General features: G+C 33.2%; 3 protein-coding genes across 3 annotated transcripts; all 3 read left to right on the forward strand.

Annotated features, from left to right (window-relative positions):
• Positions 1 to 1519: 1519 nt before the first annotated feature.
• Positions 1520 to 3961, forward strand: LOC133789270 (ferredoxin, root R-B1). The gene is made up of 2 exons (XM_062227044.1): positions 1520 to 1674; positions 3217 to 3961. Exon 2 carries the CDS (start codon positions 3225 to 3227, stop codon positions 3690 to 3692), a length of 468 nt encoding a protein of 155 aa, XP_062083028.1. The 5' UTR covers positions 1520 to 1674; positions 3217 to 3224; the 3' UTR covers positions 3693 to 3961.
• A 2351-nt stretch (positions 3962 to 6312) lies between these two features.
• On the forward strand, positions 6313 to 11294 carry LOC133789269 (putative disease resistance protein RGA4). The gene is made up of 3 exons (XM_062227043.1): positions 6313 to 10024; positions 10652 to 10940; positions 11047 to 11294. The coding sequence occupies exon 1, from the start codon at positions 6520 to 6522 to the stop codon at positions 9985 to 9987; it is 3468 nt and encodes a 1155-aa protein (XP_062083027.1). The 5' UTR covers positions 6313 to 6519; the 3' UTR covers positions 9988 to 10024; positions 10652 to 10940; positions 11047 to 11294.
• A 3725-nt stretch (positions 11295 to 15019) lies between these two features.
• Positions 15020 to 18350, forward strand: LOC133792658 (putative disease resistance protein RGA3). The gene has a single exon (XM_062230564.1). The coding sequence runs from the start codon at positions 15064 to 15066 to the stop codon at positions 18028 to 18030; it is 2967 nt and encodes a 988-aa protein (XP_062086548.1). The 5' UTR covers positions 15020 to 15063; the 3' UTR covers positions 18031 to 18350.
• The last annotated feature ends 1358 nt before the right edge of the window (positions 18351 to 19708 follow it).

Consider the following 19708-nt stretch of genomic DNA (forward strand, 5'->3'; position numbering starts at 1 on the left):
TGTTTTTTGTTTTTAAAAATAAAAAATAATAAATGCGTTTGATAACTTTTATTTTTATGTTTTGCTTAGTAATATAAAATGAGGTGGTGATTTGAAGAAGAGAAGAAAAAAAAAACTAAAAATTGAAAACAATTTAAAATTTTTTTGAAAGTGAAAGTTTTCTATTTTCAAAATTTAATAAATTTTGTTTAAAATTTAAAAAAATAAAAAATAAAAATAGAGTTACCAAACACTATTTTATGTTTAATTGTCAAATTTTTAATTAATTAAATAAAAAACTGTTTTTTTAATGGTTACCAAACTTTTAATTGAATTTGTATTTTGTGTCAACTCACAACCAATTACCAAAGTTCACAATTGGTTTTAACAAATAGTCAAAATTGGGTTCTTTCCTCACTATTAATTGGAGGTTGGTTTGATCATAGGTAGAGTCCAAGTTGGTTTTTATTAGGTTTTTTTTTTTGTCAACTTGTGTTGATGAAACAAAAATTAAATAATTAGAGGCTATTTGTACTAAATTAAGTGATTTTTTTTTATATAAAAAAGTTTATTTTTATTAACATTTTTGTACAACTCTTAAACTAAGTATATTTCTTGTAACTCATACAAAAATATTATAAAGATACTTTCATGTTAAATAATCCTAATTAATAGACTTTTATATTATATTATGAAATAGAACTTAAGAGTTAAGAATTGCATTTTTTTAAATATTTAATTTATAATTAAATTATTATTATTATTAAGATAACATAGACATATTAAATTTAGAGTTTATAATTAGAAAAATAAATATATATAGGGTAAGATTACGATGTTGACAGTGTTTTGTCATCAGTATTGACAAAAATTGGTTTTGGTATGTGTATAGTTATAAATTCTATTTTTTCAATATCACAGTGTATATTGTAGTCATTTAGAATATCTCACAAATTTTCAAGAATTTCTGAATAATTTATGGTGCCGAAAATAAGGTTCAAACAACTTGTTTTGACTGTTTAAACTTTATTTTCAACATTGTAAATTATTCGAAATTTCTGAAAAATTTGTGGGATGTTCTAAATAACTACAATATATACTGTGATATTAAAAAATTAGAATTTATAACTATCCGCATGCCGAAACTAACTTTTGTCAACATCGATGTTGACAAAACACTGTCAACACTGTAGTCTTACCATATATATATATATATATACATAAATAAATTTAAAACTTATGCTAGGTAAAGAAGTATTAAAAATTTAATGACTTAATTAACTAAAACTAAAAATTCAATAAACAAAATGTAATAAATATAAAATTGATGAATCAAACACTCATAATCTTAATTAAAAATTAAATTAGATGTATATATTTTTTTGATATGAAAATTGGTAGTATTGTGTTGTGTTGTGGCCCAAGGAATCTTTTGGATTGTGACTTTTTTTAGTTAGTGAAATAGATGCTTTATTGCATAGGCATAGGCATAGGCATAGGCATAGGCATTAGGCATTAGACACTACTTTCTCTCTTTTCCGCTATAAATATTAACATAACACTAAACTAAACCAACGCTTTGTGAATCCACTACTATACCACCACCTCGCTCCTTCCGCCCCAAATACAAAAACCCTTTCTTCCTTACTTCCTTTTTCAACTCTTGGATTCATCTTACATCGCATATCTCCATCTGTAAGTCAGAATCTTCTTCCTTTTTCTTTTCTTTTCTGTTTTAGTTTTTCTTTTTGGTATGTGGGGTTTGATTATTATGGATTTCTGATTATTTATTATGTACTCTTTTTGTGAATTGAGTCGTGGATTGAAGGTATTTGGTTGTGGGGTTTGATTATTATATAATCTTCTTCTGAAATGAGTCATCTTTCAGGGGTTTCTTGCTAGCTTTATTTTTTCTTCAGAGGGTTTTGTTGGATTTTGTTTTTCAACTCTTTTCTTGGAAGGGTTTTGGGTTTTCTTGTATTCTTTGTTCTCTTTTGGATTCTGTTTCTCAAAAGGGTTTTGTTGGATTCAATAATAATAATAATAATAACAAAAAGTTGTTTTCCTTGAAGGGTTTTGGGTTTTGTTGTATTCTTTTTATTAAAACTGTTTTTTCAAAAGGGTTTTGTATGTAAAAAAAAAAAAAAAAAAGTTGTCTTTGAGTGTTGGATTCGTGTTTTCTTATTTATTAATTTTTTTTTCAAAATTTTATTTCAGCATTTTTTGTCAGAAAACTGCCTTGACATTTTAGATTTCTTTTGGACAAAGTTTATTGGATATTTTCTAGGTGATCTTAGTGAAGCTTTGGATTTTTTTAGTCAATTGTTACTGCACTGGATATAGGCATTAGAGCTTATTAGTGGTTTTAAAATGGAGCCTCGAGTGAAGAGCATAAAGCCATGAGCTTGTTTCTTCTCATAGTGCTCCACACATCAAAAGCTTTCTTGTTTCAGAAATGGATGGTTCTGTGTCATTTCGATGAAATTCTTGGAGGCATACATTGTATCTTGGACCTTTTATATTTGATTATAGAGATTTTTTTTTTAAAACTGAATGAAATACTATGGCTGCCAAGTTCAATTTTGGCATATAGTGGCTTTGAAATGGAGCCTCGAGTGAAGAGCAAAGAGCCTTGAGCCTGCTTCTTCTCATAGTGCTCCACACATCATAAGCGTTCTTGTTTCAGAAATGGATGGTTTGGTGCCATTTCAATGAAATTCTTGGAGGCATACAATGTATTTTTCAACTTTTTTATATCTGATATACTCTGATTTTGCATTGTAAATATTTGTTATTGGAATTGAATGGAAGGTTATAGTTGCTAAACTTCATTTTAGGCATATAGTTGTTTTGAAGTGGAGCCTCGAGTGAAGAGCGAAACAGCTTTGTGCTTGCTTCTTCTCATAGTGCTCCAGACATCAATAGCTTTCATGTTTCTGAAATGGATGGTTTAGTGTCATTTCTTTGAAATTTTGGATGCAAACAATTTACCTTTAACCTTTCAACACTTGCTTATTCAAATTGCTGCTATCGAAACAGATGTGAACTCGGTTTATCTTTCGTTTCAATCTTTATTTTTTCAACAAAATGAAATGAAAAAGAATAGTAATTTAATAAGCCTTGGATGGAAAGATTGATAAGCAAATAGTTTGTCTTTCTTTTTCTTGGCCAAAATTTCATATTCTATTGTTAATGATGAGAGGTTTTGATTAACAGAGATTTGTTATGTGGATTCAGGTGCAAACATGTCAACCATGTCCACAACTGCAAGAATCCCCTCACATTGTATGATCAAGAGTGTGCCTCAGAACCAACTTGCCAGTGCCATGGTCAAATGCCCGTCCACCCTTGGATCTGTCAAGAACACCTCCAAGACTTTCGGGTTAAAAGCATCATCCTCCTCTTTCAGATCATCGATGGCAGTGTACAAGATTAAGCTCATCGACCCAGATGGCAACGAGAATGAGTTCGAGGCTCCAGATGATTGCTACGTTCTAGACGCTGCTGAGACCGCAGGGATCGATCTGCCTTACTCGTGCAGGGCGGGGGCTTGCTCTACCTGTGCCGGGAAGATCGAATCAGGTAGTGTGGATCAGTCCGATGGTGCATTTCTTGATGATAAACAATTGGGGGACGGCTTTTTGCTGACTTGTGTTTCGTACCCTACTTCGGATTGCGTGATTCACACCCACAAAGAACATGATCTTTACTGATGATTCAAAGTGTATAATTTGGTGTTGGATGGAACTGAGTTTAGGGTATTTATTGATAATGAGTTTCTGCCATTTGAACTCCTTCCTTGGTATTGTTGTGGTTATGTTTAGTTTCTATGAATTAATGTTTGTTGTGGAAAAGGCCATCTAAGCTGAATAATAGGAATGTTTTCTCTGCATTCTTCATTCCATTCCATCTGGGCTCAGAATTTTTAGTGCTTTTAAATGAGTTACATTCAGTAATAACTACTAAAATCATTTCAACTTCATCTTCTGACTTTATTAGGATCCTCACTGCAGCCATGGTTATTCAAAGATCATCTTCTTCAGTCTATTAATCATGTATGTATTTATTTTCCTACTAAATATTTGTGCAAAATAATTAGAAAAATAATTATTAGTTACCAAAAATTCTTAAGCTGTGATTTTATTGACTAAACTATTTAGGAACACAGCAGACAGGTTAGGAGCAACTTGATATTTTATTAATTTAATCTTAATTATTGTCTGGTAGGTTGGTGACGTTTTAAGAATTTACTTATTTTTAGAGGAATATAAAGGTGTAAGAAAAAAAAATTGAAGTAAAAAAAATTATTAGCAAACTAATAATACAATTTAATTTGAATTTTCCTTTTGAGTATATAATAGACCATTTTATAAAGGGATATTTATAACAACTATTAACAATTTAGTATTTAAATATCCGAACTTTTTTTTGTGACAATTAATTTATGTTATTTTTATATAATTTTAATGATTTTTATAACTTAAATACCTTTGTTTTAATTTTTTTTCAACTATTTGCTTAAAAGGTGCAACATTTTAACAACTTTGATTATATTTGCTGAAAAAAAAGAGTATTTAAATTAGTCATTAGTTCCAAATTCTGATGAGCATATAATTATAGCATCATTAGCTTTTTTTTTTGGGTAATTACAAAATAAGGTATGTTTAGTAATCTCAAGTGGGACCAAATATAAAGAAATAACTTCATTTACTAGAAGATTATATTGTGTAAAGAACCCTAACTAAAAAAAATTAAAACTCAAAATAAACAAAAAGGGATAGAAGGAAAATCTTGAAATTGTTTTAGCACAATCTTGTACAGAATCAAAACTGATAAACTTGAATTACATATTCTCATCTCATATTTCTTGTTCACATTATGTATATGACTTGTCAAAATCTACTCTCAAAAACTATTAATTTCAAACTCAAAGATCATCTTCCATCCTCAAATATTCCATTAATAGGTCCATCTTCATACAATCTTACCACATTTTAAAAAGCGATTTTCATATAAAAATACTTAGATGGCGTTTGGTTAGAGGGAATGAAAATAGAGGAATAAGAAAAATCATAGAAATGAAATGGAATAAAAAATAATATGAATACAAAAAATGATAATTTTTTTTTCAATCTTACATTGAAATGATATTTCCTTCAATTTTCAAATAGAATAGTCATTCCACTAAAATGGTGGAAAAACCATTCTATTGGAATGACATTTCAATACCCTCAAATGCAACCAAACAAAGAAATGAAATGGAAATCGATTCATTTCTATTCAATTCTATTCCATTACCCCTAACCAAACATCACCTTAGACTCTGGACAGCGAAGTGGAAATTGCCTCCATGCATGAACTTGCCAATGCAGATCCCGAGAGAGACGAGGTTAGCTCGAGCAACATTGGTGGCACGCCGGACCTTCATGAGAAGGATTCTCTACTCTACAATTCTCTTGAGGTTGCTTCCTGTGAACTGCTGTTGTATCTGTTTGGTCAAGAGGTCTCATCTTGGTTTGTAAGAGAATATGGGAGTTGTTTGTCTAGGTTATTATCTGTGTCTAAAACAAAAAAAGGGAGAGAAATGAATACAAATAAGGATGCATATAAGATATGTTCCAATGAAAAATAGAAAGTGATATAAACAAACAAATTAAGCACCACAAAAGTTAGCAAACTCAAATTTGACAGGAAGTGAGCAAAACAACATTACACTTATGCATAATAAAATCATTAGCCACCAAGCTAGATTATGATCAATAAAAGCTAGTTAAGGTGAATCTAAATTTTGTAATGCATTAACTTTTGTGAGCATATATAATATCAGTGGTGTCAATACAAATGGTGTAATTACATGGAAACAAATGTAAGAAGTAACAGTGTAATAAACATCAATATAGAACAATGCTATATTTAGCACACATCTTAGTACGAGTGTCCCAAAAAATGTGCCAAATTTAGCCTATGCTAAAGTTTGTGTCAAATTTGGCACAAAATATAGCATGGTCAAATTTAACACATCAATAAATATTAATTTTTTATTTACTATATTGTCACTAATTATTATAATTTAATAATTGACAATTAATGACTAACCATATATATTTATTTTTTTAATAACAAGTTTTTGGGAGTACGGATAATAATTTTTTTTAATTATATTAACTTTTTTTTTTTTTTTAAGTTCACACAAAATTTACACTCCTAGCGTTTTAAGATTATTTAAAAAACATGTAATATTTATGATTTATCTATATATATATTTACTTATAAATGTTTGTATTGCATTTATGATGAGAAGATCATCATTATTTGAGTACTTTCAATATTCGTTGCGTGGAGGCAACGAATGTCTCTGTCAAAGCAAGCATCTGTGCTCAATTTACTTTTGCATGCAAGCTTACTTTTGCACTCTTGGAATAATCATATACCAAAATCATTGGCCTAGCCTCTTGCTCTTGCTCTTGCTCAAACTCTCTCGCTCTTGCTTTTCTGGGTTTGAACTTTGATTTCTCATCTGCTTTTCTCAACTGAGCAGTTATGGCTGAAGCTATTCTCACTCTTGTGCTTGAGAATTTGAGCTCGCTGATCCAAAACCAAATTGGATCCGTCTTGGGCGTCGAGAAAGAGATGGAAAAGATGTCTAGCATGCTCTCAATCATTTGTGCTGTGATTGAAGATGCCGAGGAGAGACAACTCACAGATCGTTCTATCAAGAATTGGCTGCAGAAGTTGGAGGATGTTTCCTCTGAGTTGGAGGATGTTTTGGATGACTGTGAAGCGGAGGCCTTTCGATTGGAGGAGAATCTTGAGCAAAACCATCAATGGGTTCGTAAGGTACGATCTTCTTTATCTTATTCCAGTCCTAAGCATATTTACTTTCGTCACACTATTGCTAGAAAGATGAAAGAGATTGGAGATAGATTGGATCAGATCGGAAATGAGCGTGTGAATTTTCACTTGCGAGAGTTTGCGGTTGGGGAGAGACGACGCCAGATTAGAGAAAGTCGTCAGACTGGTTCTGTTATTTCTCAACCACATGTGTATGGAAGAGAAGAGGACAAGGAGAGAGCTGTTGGGTTTCTGATTAATGATGCTGTCAATTGCAGTGGCACTTCTGTGTACTGTATTGTTGGTCTAGGGGGCATGGGAAAGACGACTCTTGCTCAATGGGTCTTCAATGATGAGAGGGTCAGTAATCATTTTGAGCTGAGGATGTGGGTTTGTGTTTCTGAAGAATTCGATGTGCGTAGATTGATCAAAGCGATTATAGAATCCGGAACCGGAAAAGCTTGTGAAGCGTTGGAGATGGATCCTTTGCAGAAACAACTTCAGAACATGCTCCGAAGAAAGAGATTCCTGATCGTTTTGGATGATGTGTGGAATGAAGATCATGAGGAATGGGACAAGTTGAGGTACGTAATGGAGTGTGGATCAAATGGTGCTTCGGTTGTTGTCACTACTCGTCTAAAAAAGGTTGCATCTATTATGGGAACGGTTGCAATGCATGGCTTGACTGGTTTATCAGACGATGACTGTTGGTTGTTATTCAAGCAACGTGCGTTTGGGAGCCAACGAGAAGAGCAGCCTAACCTTATCGAAATTGGAAAGGAGATAGTGAAGAAGTGCAAGGGAGTTCCACTAGCAGCAAAGGCTTTGGGAGGCTTAATGTGTTTCAAAAGTGAAGAGGAGGAGTGGCTCTCTGTTATGCGCAGTGAGCTTTGGAATTTACCTGAGGACAAAACTTCCATCTTGCCTGCTTTGAGATTAAGCTACCTTCATCTTCCAGTAGAGCACAGACGATGCTTCTCTTACTGTGCTATATTTCCAAAGGATTATAGAATAATAAAGACACAATTAATTTATCTTTGGATGGCAAATGGGTTGATTTCTTCTAAACCGGAACTTGAGGTGGAAGACGTTGGAAATGAGATATTTAGTGAATTGTATTGGAGATCTTTTTTTCAGGACGTGGAGGATGATTTTCGTAATGATTATTTTTATAAGATTCATGATTTATTTCATGATCTTGCTCAATCCATAATGGGTGATAAATGTCGTACTATGGAGGTTAATGATGATACTCTTGCTATCAACTTGCCAAAAAGAGTTCGTCACTTGTCGTGTACTTCTTCTAGTCAATTTAGGAGAACTGTTAACATACCAAGTACTCAATCCTTAAGGACATTCATGGTATTAACATATCCATCAAAAAGTTACTCAACAGTACAATATGATAATATTAGGAATTTGCACTCATTACGAGTGTTTGATGGTGGGTATGGTACTCCTCATTTATCATCATTGGTGAGTAACTTGAAACATTTACGCTATTTGAATCTCTCACGTAGTACTATTGAAGTCCTCCCAGATTCCATTTGTTTGCTACACCATTTGTTGGCTTTAGACCTCACCTGTTGTCGTAATCTTCAGAAGCTTCCCAAACAGATGATTCGCTTAAAAGGTCTCCGCCATCTTTACATCGAAGGTTGCGACAAATTATCACATCTACCTCCATATATTGGGCAACTAACTTGCTTAAAGACTTTGACTAATTTCATTGTGGATAGGAGAAAAGGTTGTCAGTTGGATGAATTGAACCACTTGGACATAGAAGGTTCTCTACAAATCAGCAACCTAAAAAAAGTGAAAAACCCAGCCGAAGCTAGATTTGCAAATCTATCCCAAAAAAAAAACCTCAAACGATTGGATTTATCTTGGCATAGCAATGAAAATGAATCTGAGGAAAATGCAAAACACGTACTTGATGCTCTTGCTCCTTCCACAGAATTGAGATGGTTAAACATTAGCAATTACAATGGTACCCATTTCCCACACTGGTTCGGGAAACTAACATCTCTTCAAGATCTTCATATATCTGGAATGAAGTTAGTGCAGTACATTGACAATGATATCTGTCATGGAGACTTAAGAAGAAGCTTTGGATGCTTAGAACGTCTTTTTATTAGAAATTTACCAAATTTGGAAGGATTTTCAAGGCAAGAAGTTGGTAATGAAATGTTTAGATGTTTGTCTACACTGGACGTTGTTAAATGCCCAAAATTGACCTTACCTAAACTAGGATCGGTTAAATCTTTGGACGTGCGAAATGTTGGGCAACATGTTCTAAAATCCATCTCTAATCTCCACGGTCTTACTCGACTTCACATCAATGGTGATGACAACATCCAAGAGTTGCCGATTGATTTCCTCACTGGCCTTGGCACATTAGAGCATTTAAATTTAAGCAATTTTCCTGAACTTAAGTGCTTACCGGAGGGAATGTTTCGAGATTGTTCATCGCTTAAAAGTATCTGCATTAATAGTTTCACAAAGATCCAAGAGTTGCCAATTGATTTCCTCAATGGCCTTAACACATTAGAGCATTTAGAAATCAGTAATTTTGAACTCAAGTGCTTACCAGAGGGAATGTTTCGAGATTGTTCTTCGCTTAAAAGCATCAAGATTATTAGTTGTAAAAAGATACAAGCTTTACCTGAAAGTTTTAGGGATCTTACCGTGCTTGAGTCTATGAAACTTGTTGAGTGTCCCGTGCTGAAGGGCTTTCCAAGTGGTCTTAATCAACTCATATCTCAACGAACTCTGTACATGTCAGGGATTACCATAAATTGGTCTAGCAGGGCTGGTTATAGTTATAGCCATTGTGCTTCTCATAAGTTGGTTGTTCTACCCGAGGCCTTGCAGCACCTCTCCTCACTTGAATATTTGAACATATCTTTTTTCTTGGAGCTTGCAACGCTGCCCGATTGGCTTGAAAATCTTAGAGTTCTTAAAGAATTATATATAAAAGGCTGCCCAGACTTGGAATCTTTACCAATGAGCATGCAAAGGCTCACCAACCTAAAGAAATTGTCTATTCAAAATTGCCCAAAATTAGAGAAGCGATGTGAGAAGGGAAAAGGGGAAGATTGGCACAAGATATCTCATATTCCAGATGTGTACGTATCTCATTTTGATGACGGGAACAATATGAATGATATTTGGTAGTACCAAAATGAACATGAATCCGGTCGTTGGCTCAATTGTGAGTTGTTGTTTCTTTTCTGATTGTTTTAAGTTATGAGTTTAGTGTGGAATTGTCTGTTGAGCTTATTTTAAATAAAAAAATTTGGAACCTGGGTTTTACTCAAATCCTTGGGTCCGATTTTTTTCTGTATTGATTTTGTTTTTATACAGATTTTTATTTCTTTTCAAATCCTGGGTTAATGATATGTATATCTTGTAGTGTTCTATGATTTGAGTGACATGTTAGACTGATATTTATATATATATATATGGGATTGATTTTAAGCAGCGTATGTTTATGCAATTAGTCTATCTATCGTAATTGACAACTTTCAATTTCAGTAAATGGCTCTTAGTTTTTCTCATATATATATATATATATGTGGGCCTTTAATTTTTCTCCTTTGGGAGTCCTATATAAATATTCATGTGTCTTTATGTTCTCTACAAAATTTTGGTGAAATTGGGAATTGTATGGGAGATGTTTAATAACATAGGTTCTTCATATGTTTCAAATTTAGCCTTTGAAATGAGCTTTTCATATTATTATTATTATTATTTTATTTATTTATTTATATTCATATTCTATTGTTATTGATGAGAGGTTTTGATTAAAAGTATTTCCTCACTGGCCTTGGCACATTAGAGCATTTAGAAATCTGCTATTTTCCTGAACTCAAGTGCTTACCGGAGGGAATGTTTCGAGATTGTTCATCGCTTAAAAGTATCAAACTTAATGGTCTCACAAAGATTCAAGAGTTGCCGACCGATTTCCTCACCGGCCTTGGCACATTACAACATTTAGAAATCCGCTATCTTCCAGAACTCAAGTGCTTACCGGAGGGAATGTTCCGAGATTGTTCCTTGCTTAAAAGTATCAACATTAATGGTTTCACAGATATCCAAGAGATTCACAAGTATCAAATTTATGCATTGTAATTCACTGCTTTTTGTTCATCTCTCTTTTTTTGTAATTTTTTTTTTATTTTCATTATTTATGAAAATAAATGTTTTTTTTATTTTCAAATTTATGAACTGCAGAGAAGGAGATGATTGATCTTCGGAAGTAGGAGGTGAGACATGAAGAGAGAAAAAGAAAGATATGGAAAACAAAAAAAAAGAATTGGATAAAGGAAAGAGATCACCGCAAGATCTTGAAGATGATGTAGAAGGAAAAGAACCGGAGCCGGAGAAGAAAAACAAAAAAAAACAATCCAGTAGAAAAGTGAAACAGAGGAAGAGAAGAGCGCGTCGTTGCCGGAGAAGACGACGGAGAACGATGGCCGGAGGATCGATATATATACAAAGACAATAAGGGAAAAGAATAAAACGGTACAAACAGCAAGCCTAACTAACTCTAACAAACTACCAGAATAAATATCTAAGTCTAATACTTCTCTCAGTTTTTGTTTTCTCACAACTTTCAATCTCAGTAGATATGGTTCTTAGTTTTCCTCATATACATGGATCTTTATTTTTCTCCTCTGTCCTATGTAAATATTCATCTGTCTTTATCTTCTTTACTGATTATTGATTTCTCTACAAAATCTGGTAAAATTGGGAATTGTTTGGAGAGTACATTTTGGAGAGTGTACCCGGGATTTTTCCAATATTAAAAAGAGATTTTGATATTGTAATCTTGAAAATGCCATTTTCCTAATGCTTTATATATATTTATATATATATATTTATACTAGGAAGTGGGAAGGAGATAATGTGTGTGAATTGTGGTGGTATGAATTTGAAAAAACAGATGAAATGGATAATGGGTGTGTCTTAGAAACAATGGAAACCGATGTATACTATTGATACTTAGAAACAATGTATTTGGTTACTGGTTTCTGGTTATTTGATTTAAACAATTTTTTCAATAGTTATATTATAAAAATTTGCTTATTACTTTTATGTTTGTATTTAGTTTATGTACTCATCTCCTTTTATTTATTTATTTATTTTGTAGTTTTGGGAGGATATGCAGGAGAATGCCAGCTTAGAGCAAGGTTAATTTTGGAGGCTTTGGACAAGATTAGTATTCTAGCAGTTTTTTTTTGGAGGCTTTGCAGTCATATTAGGATTTTCCCTATTGTTACAAAGCTTTTTAGCTTATGAAATACAAAACTTATTTTTTATTTCTTTGGAGGAATTTTCCTTATTTTTCTCCTGCTTGTATGCAAGACTATATATATATATATATATATTATTTTCCTTACTTTTGTCTATATAGACACACATATATGAATATCTAGAGACTAAGAACATAGTAGACAAAAGAAGAGTTTTAAATTTTTGAAATTCTTGGAGGCATACATTGTATCTTGGACCTTTTATATTTGATATGCTCTGATTATGAAATGAAATAATATAGCTGCTAAGTTCACTTTTGGCATATAGTGGCTTTGAAATGGAGCCTCGAGTGAAGAGCAAAGAGCCTTGAGCTTGCTTCTTCTCATAGTGCTCCACACATCAAAAGCGTTCTTGTTTCAGAAATGGATGGTTTGGTGCCATTTCATTGAAATTCTAGGAGGCATACAATGTATTTTTCAACCTTTTTTATATCTGATATACTCTGATTTTGCATTGTAAATATTTGTTATTGGAATTGAATGGAAGATTATAGTTGCTAAACTTCATTTTAGGCATATAGTTGTTTTGAAGTGGAGCCTCGAGTGAAGAGCGAAACAGCTTTGTGCTTGCTTCTTCTCATAGTGCTCCTGACATCAATGGCTTTCATGTTTCTGAAATGAGCATATAATTATAGCATCATTAGCTTTTTTTTTTGGTAATTACAAAATAAGGTATGTTTAGTAATCTCAAGTGGGATCAAATATAAAGAAATAACTTCATACACTAGAAGATTATATTGTGTAAAGAACCCTAACTAAAAAAAAATTAAAACTCAAAATAAACAAAAAGGGATAGAAGGAAAATCTTGAAATTGTTTTAGCACAATGTTGTACAGAATCAAAACTGATAAACTTGAATTACATTACATTCTCTAGACCATATTCTCATCTCAAATTTCTTGTTCACATTATGTATATGACTTGTTCCATCCTCAAATATTCCATTAATAGGTCCATCTTCAGACAATCTTACCACATTTTAAAACACCGTTTTTATACAAAAACACTCAGGTGACATTTGGTTGGAGGGAATGAAAATAGAAGTATAAGAAAAATAATAGGAATGAAATGGAATAAAAAATAACATGAATACAAAAAATGATAATTTTTTTTTTCAATCTTGCATTGAAATTATATTTCCTTCTATTTTCAAATAAAATAGTCATTCCACCAAAATGGTAGAAAAACCATTCTATTGGAACGACATTCTAATACCCTCAAATGCAACCAAACAAAGAAATGAAATGAGAATCGAATCATTTCTATTCAATTCCATTCCATTACCCCTAACCAAACATCACCTAAGACTCTGGACAGTGAAGTGGAAATTGCCTCCATGCATGAACTTGCCAATGCAGATCCCGAGAGAGACGAGGTTAGCTCGAGCAACATTTGTGGCACGCCGGACCTTCATGAGAAGGATTCTCTACAATTCTCTTGAGGTTGCCTCCTGTGAACTTGAAGATCTTCTCAATTACTCAAGAGGTCTCATCTTGGTTTGTAAGAGAATATGGGAGTTGTTTGTCTAGGTTATTATCTGTGTCTAAAACAAAAAAAGGGAGAGAATGAATACAAATAAGGATGCATATAAGATATGCTCCAATGAAAGACAGAAAGTGAAGGTAGCTAATAAACAAACAAATTAAGCACCACAAAAGTTAGCAAACTCAAATTTGAAATGTAAATTTTTCTTATCTTTGAAATATACAAACTAGTTAGGATGAATCTAAAATTTTGAATGCATTAACTTTTGTGAGCATATATAATATCAGTGTTGTCAATCTAAATGGTGTAATTACATGGAAACAAATGGTAAAAAGTAACACCGTAAACATCAATATAGAACAATGCTATATTTAGCACACATTTTAGTACGAGTATCCCAAAAAATGTATCAAATTTAGCTCATGCTAAAATTTGTACCAAATTTGGCACAAAATAAAGTAGGGTCAAATTTGACACATCAATACATATTATTATTTTTATTTACTATATTGTCATTAATTATTATAATTTAATAGTTGACAATATATATATTTTTTATTTATTTTTTTAATAATAAGTTTTTTTGAAGTACATAATTTAGATAATAAAAAATTTAATTTTTATATGTTCTTAATAAATATTAAAAAAATAATTGATTTTTTTTTATGCTATTTGCATATTGTATATTTAAGAATAATTACAAGGACCAAATATAATATTATTATTTTTTTTGGTTAAATTTGAAACAAAATTTACACGCCTAAAATAAATGTTTCAAGATTATTTAAAAAACATGTAATATTTATGATTTATCTATATATATATATATTTACTTATAAATGTTTGTATTGTATTTATGATAAGAAGATATGGTTGACATGGTTGTGGTGTACTTTCAATATTCGTTGCGTGGAAGCCACGAATGTTTCTGTCAAAGCAAGCAATTGTGCTCAATTTACTTTTGCAGTCTTGGATAATCATATACCAAAATCATTGGCCTACCTTCTTGCTCTTCCTCAAACTCTCTCGCTCTTGCTTTTCTGGGTTTGAACTTTGATTTCTCTTCTGCTTTTCTCAACTGAGCAATTATGGCTGAAGCTATTCTCACTGTTGTGCTTGAGAATCTGAGCTCGCTGATCCAAAACCAAATTGGATCCGTTTTGGGCGTCGAGAAAGAGATGGAAAAGATGTCTAGCATGCTCTCAACCATTTGTGCTGTGATTGAAGATGCCGAGGAGAGACAACTAACGGATCGTTCTATCAAGAATTGGCTGCTGAAGTTGGAGGATGTTTCCTCTGAGTTGGAAGATGTTTTGGATGACGTGAAGCGGAGGCCTTTCGATTGAAGGAGAATCTTGAGCGAAACCATCAATGGGTTCGTAAGGTACGATCTTCTTTATCTTGTTTCAGTCCTAAGCATCTTTACTTTCGTCACACTGTTGCTAGAAAGATGAAAGAGATTGGAGATAGATTGGATCAGATCGGAAATGAGCGTGTGCATTTTCACTTGCGAGAGGTTGCGGTTGGGGAGAGACGAAGCCGGATTAGAGAAAGTCGTCAGACTGGTTCTGTTATTACTCAACCAGATTTGTATGGAAGAGAAGAGGACAAGGAGAGAGCTGTTGGGTTTCTGATTAATGATGCTGTCAATTGCAGTGGCACTTCTGTGTACTGTATTGTTGGTCTAGGGGGCATGGGAAAGACGACTCTTGCTCAATGGGTCTTCAATGATGAGAGGGTCAGTAGTCATTTTGAGCTGAAGATGTGGGTTTGTGTTTCTGAAGAATTCGATGTGCGTAGATTGATCAAAGCTATCATAGAATCTGGAACTGGAAAAGCTTGTGAAGCGTTGGAGATGGATCCTTTGCAGAAACAACTTCAGAACATGCTCCAAAGAAAGAGATTCCTGATCGTTTTGGATGATGTGTGGAATGAAGATCATGAGGAATGGGACAAGTTGAGGTACATAATGGAGTGTGGATCAAATGGTGCTTCGGTTGTTGTCACTACTCGTCTAAAAAAGGTTGCATCTATTATGGGAACGGTTGCAATGCATGGCTTGACTGGTTTATCAGACGATGACTGTTGGTTGTTATTCAAGCAACGTGCATTTGGGAGCCAAAGGGAAGAGCAGCCTAATCTTGTCAAAATTGGAAAGGAGATAGTGAAGAAGTGCAAGGGAGTTCCACTAGCAGCAAAGGCTTTGGGAGGCTTAATGTGTTTCAAAAGTGAAGAGGAGGAATGGCTCTCTGTTATGCACAGTGAGCTTTGGAATTTACCTGAGGACAAAACTTCCATCTTGCCTGCTTTGAGATTAAGCTACCTTCATCTTCCAGTAGAGCACAAACGATGCTTCTCTTACTGTGCTATATTTCCAAAGGATTATAGGATAGAAAAGAGAAAATTAATTCATCTTTGGATGGCAAATGGGTTGATTTCTTCGAAACCGGAACTTGAGGTGGAAGACATTGGAAATGAGATGATTAGTGAATTATATTGGAGATCATTTTTTCAGGACGTGGTGAAAGGTTTTGATGAAAGTATCTTCTCTTTCAAGATGCATGATTTATTTCATGATCTAGCTCAATCCATAATGGGTGATAAATGTCGTACTATGGAGGTTAATGATGTTACTCTTGCTATCAACTTGTTGAAAAGAGTACATCACTTAACGTGTACTTTTAGTCATCAATTTGGGAGAATTATTGGCATACAAATTCCTACAATACCAAGTACTCAATCCTTAAGAACATTCATGGTATTAACAAATTCTACAGTTAATTATGATACTGATAAGAATTTTCGCTCATTACGAGTGTTTGATGGTGGGTATAATACTCATTTATCATCCATATCATCATTGGTGAGTAACTTGAAACATTTGCGCTATTTGAATCTTTCACATAGTAGAATTGAAGTCCTTCCCGATTCCATTTGTTTGCTACACCATTTGTTGGTTTTAGACCTCACCTCTTGTCATAATCTTCAGAAGCTTCCCAAACAGATGATTCGCTTAAAAGGTCTCCACCATCTTTACATCGGAGGTTGCTACAAATTATCACATCTACCTCCATATATTGGGCAACTAACTTGCTTAAAGACTTTGACTAATTTCATTGTGGATAGGAGAAAAGGTTGTCAGTTGGATGAATTGAACCACTTGGACATAGAAGGTTCTCTACAAATCAGCAACCTAGAAAAAGTGAAAAGCCCATTAGAAGCTAGATTTGCAAATCTATCCCAAAAAAAAAACCTCAAACGATTGGATTTATCTTGGCATAGCAATGAAAATGAATCTGAGGTAAATGCAAAACACATACTTGATGCTCTTGCTCCTTCCACAGATTTGAGATGGTTAAACATTACCAATTACAATGGTACCCATTTCCCACATTGGTTCGGGAAACTAACATCTCTTCGAGATCTTTATATATCTAGAATGAAGTTAGTGCAGTACATTGACAATGATATCTGTCATGGAGACTTAAGAAGAAGCTTTGGATGCTTAGAATATCTTTACATTACAAATTTACCAAATTTGGAAGGATTTTCAAGGCAAGAAGTTGGTAATGAAATGTTCGAATGTTTGTCTACACTTGATGTTGATGAATGCCCAAAATTGACCTTACCTAAACTAGGATCGGTTAAATCTTTGAACGTGCGAAATGTTGGACAACATGTTCTAAAATCCATCTCTAATCTCCACGGTCTTACTCGGCTTCGCATCAATGGTGATGACAACATCCAAGAGTTGCCGATTGATTTCCTCACTGGCCTTGGCACATTAGAGCATTTAGAAATCAGCAATTTTTCTGAACTCAAGTGCTTACCAGAGGGAATGTTTCGAGATTGTTCTTCGCTTAAAAGCATCAAGATTATTAGTTGTAAAAAGATACAAGCTTTACCTGAAAGTTTTAGGGATCTTACCGTGCTTGAGTCTATGAAACTTGTAGAGTGTCCCGTGCTGAAGGGCTTTCCAAGTGGTCTTAATCAACTCATATCTCTCCGAACTCTGTACATGTCAGGGATTACCATAAATTGGTTTAGTGCGAGCAGTTATGGTTGCAACCTATGTGCTTCTCATAAGTTGGTTGTTCTACCCGAGGCCTTGCAGCACCTCTGCTCACTTGAATATTTGAACATATCTTTTTTCTTGGAGCTTGCAACGCTGCCCGATTGGCTTGAAAATCTTAGAGTTCTTAAAGAATTATATATAATAGGCTGCCCAGACTTGGAATCTTTACCAATGAGCATGCAAAGGCTCACCAACCTAAAGAAATTGTCTATTCGATATTGCCCAAAATTAGAGAAGCGATGTGAGAAGGGAAAAGGGGAAGATTGGCACAAGATATCTCATATTCCAGATGTGTACGTATCTCATATTACAGACAACATCCATATTGGGGATATTTTGTAGCACCAAAATGAACGCGAATGTTGATGTTGTCGGGTTGTGGAATCTCGACGTCTGACGCGTGATATTTGGTAGTAACATGAATCCGGTCATTGGCTCGATTGTGAGTTGTTGTTTCTTTTCTGATTGTTTTAAGTTATGAGTTTAGTGTGGAATTGTTTGTTGAGCTTATTTTAAATAAAAAAATATGGAACCTGGGTTTTACTCAAATCCTTGGGTCCGAATTTTTTCTCTATTGATTTTGTTTATGTACAGATTTTTATTTGTTTTCAAATCCTGGGTTAATGATATGTATATCTTGTAGTGTTCTATGATTTGAGTGACATGTTAGACTGATATTTATATATATATATATATATATATATGGGATTGATTTTAAGCAGGGTATGTTTACGACTTTATACTTGAAGATGAGCTGTTGATAGTGATTGTTTGTTCTATTTCTTTGGTAAATATATTACGAACTTTATGCAATTCGTCTATCGTAATTGACAACTTTCAATTTCATGGCTCTTAGTTTTTCTCATATATATATATATATATATATATATAAATGGCCTACAAAATTTTGGTGAAATTGGGAATTGTATGGGAGATGTTTAATAACATAAGTTCTTCATATGTTTCAAATTTAGCCTTTGAAATGAGCTTTTCATGTTATTATTTTTTATTTATTTATTTGTTTTTGTGAAAGGGGAACAATGTTACTGCATATGGTTTGTTTTTTTGAACATAGAGAACTTACAATGTTATAAGAGTATTAAAATATTAAAAGAGGTTTTGATATTGTATTCTCAAAGTGGCATTTGCCTATGCTTTTTATTTATATATATATATATATATACCACTACTTTTATATGGATTTGAGGTTTTTGTGAAAGGGGAATGGGAAGGAGATTATGTGTGTGTGAAGTGTGGTGTTACTTGTTACTGGTTACTGGTTACTGGTTACTTGTTACTAGTTACCTCCTCCTCACTGTGGGGATTGAATGGAGCGGTTTCAAAATTTCAAAATTTATTTTTCCTTTCCACTCTAAACAATTTGGTTTGAACAAATTTTTCAATAGTTATATTATAAAAAATATCTTCTTAGTCTTTTTGCCTATTATTTTTTATGTTTGTTTTTAATTTATGTACTCATCTCCTTTTATTTATTTATTTGTTTTGTAGTTTTGGAGGCTTTGGACAAGATTAGTATTCTAGCAGTTTTTTAGGATTTTCCCTATATTTTCATATCAAACTCAGTTTCAATATTTTTTTATTTAAAAGAAAATAATTTATGCTTCGTCACTACATAGAACTATATGTCAGAGCATCCTGTATATTGTAGCTAAAACTTATGCTTCTTACTAGAGGGGCTCTCAGTGTTCTCGACCCGTGAATAGTTTTCGGTACGATTTTTTTTATGACCGTGTATATTGTAGCTATTTAGAGTATCCTGCAAATTTTTAGAAAATTCCGAATAGTTTACCGTACCAAAAACTATGTTCAAACATGTTTTCTACACGCATAAAAAAAATTAGTCATGCGTGCAACATGTTTGAACTTAGTTTTCGGTGCTGTAAACTATTCGAAATTTTCTGAAAATTTGCAGGATGCTCTAAATAGCTACAATATACACGATCATAAAAAAAATTGTGCCGAAGACTGTTCACGGGTCGAGAACACTGAGAGCCCCTAT

Source organism: Humulus lupulus, chromosome 7, assembly GCF_963169125.1.
Source record: "Humulus lupulus chromosome 7, drHumLupu1.1, whole genome shotgun sequence".
NCBI lineage: Eukaryota > Viridiplantae > Streptophyta > Magnoliopsida > Rosales > Cannabaceae > Humulus > Humulus lupulus.

Excerpts from the sequence above, each read along its gene's own strand:
- LOC133789270 (XM_062227044.1), top strand. The coding sequence starts at position 3,225 with ATGTCAACCATGTCCACAACTGCAAGAATCCCCTCACATTGTATGATC.
- LOC133789269 (XM_062227043.1), top strand. The coding sequence starts at position 6,520 with ATGGCTGAAGCTATTCTCACTCTTGTGCTTGAGAATTTGAGCTCGCTG.
- LOC133792658 (XM_062230564.1), top strand. The coding sequence starts at position 15,064 with ATGAAAGAGATTGGAGATAGATTGGATCAGATCGGAAATGAGCGTGTG.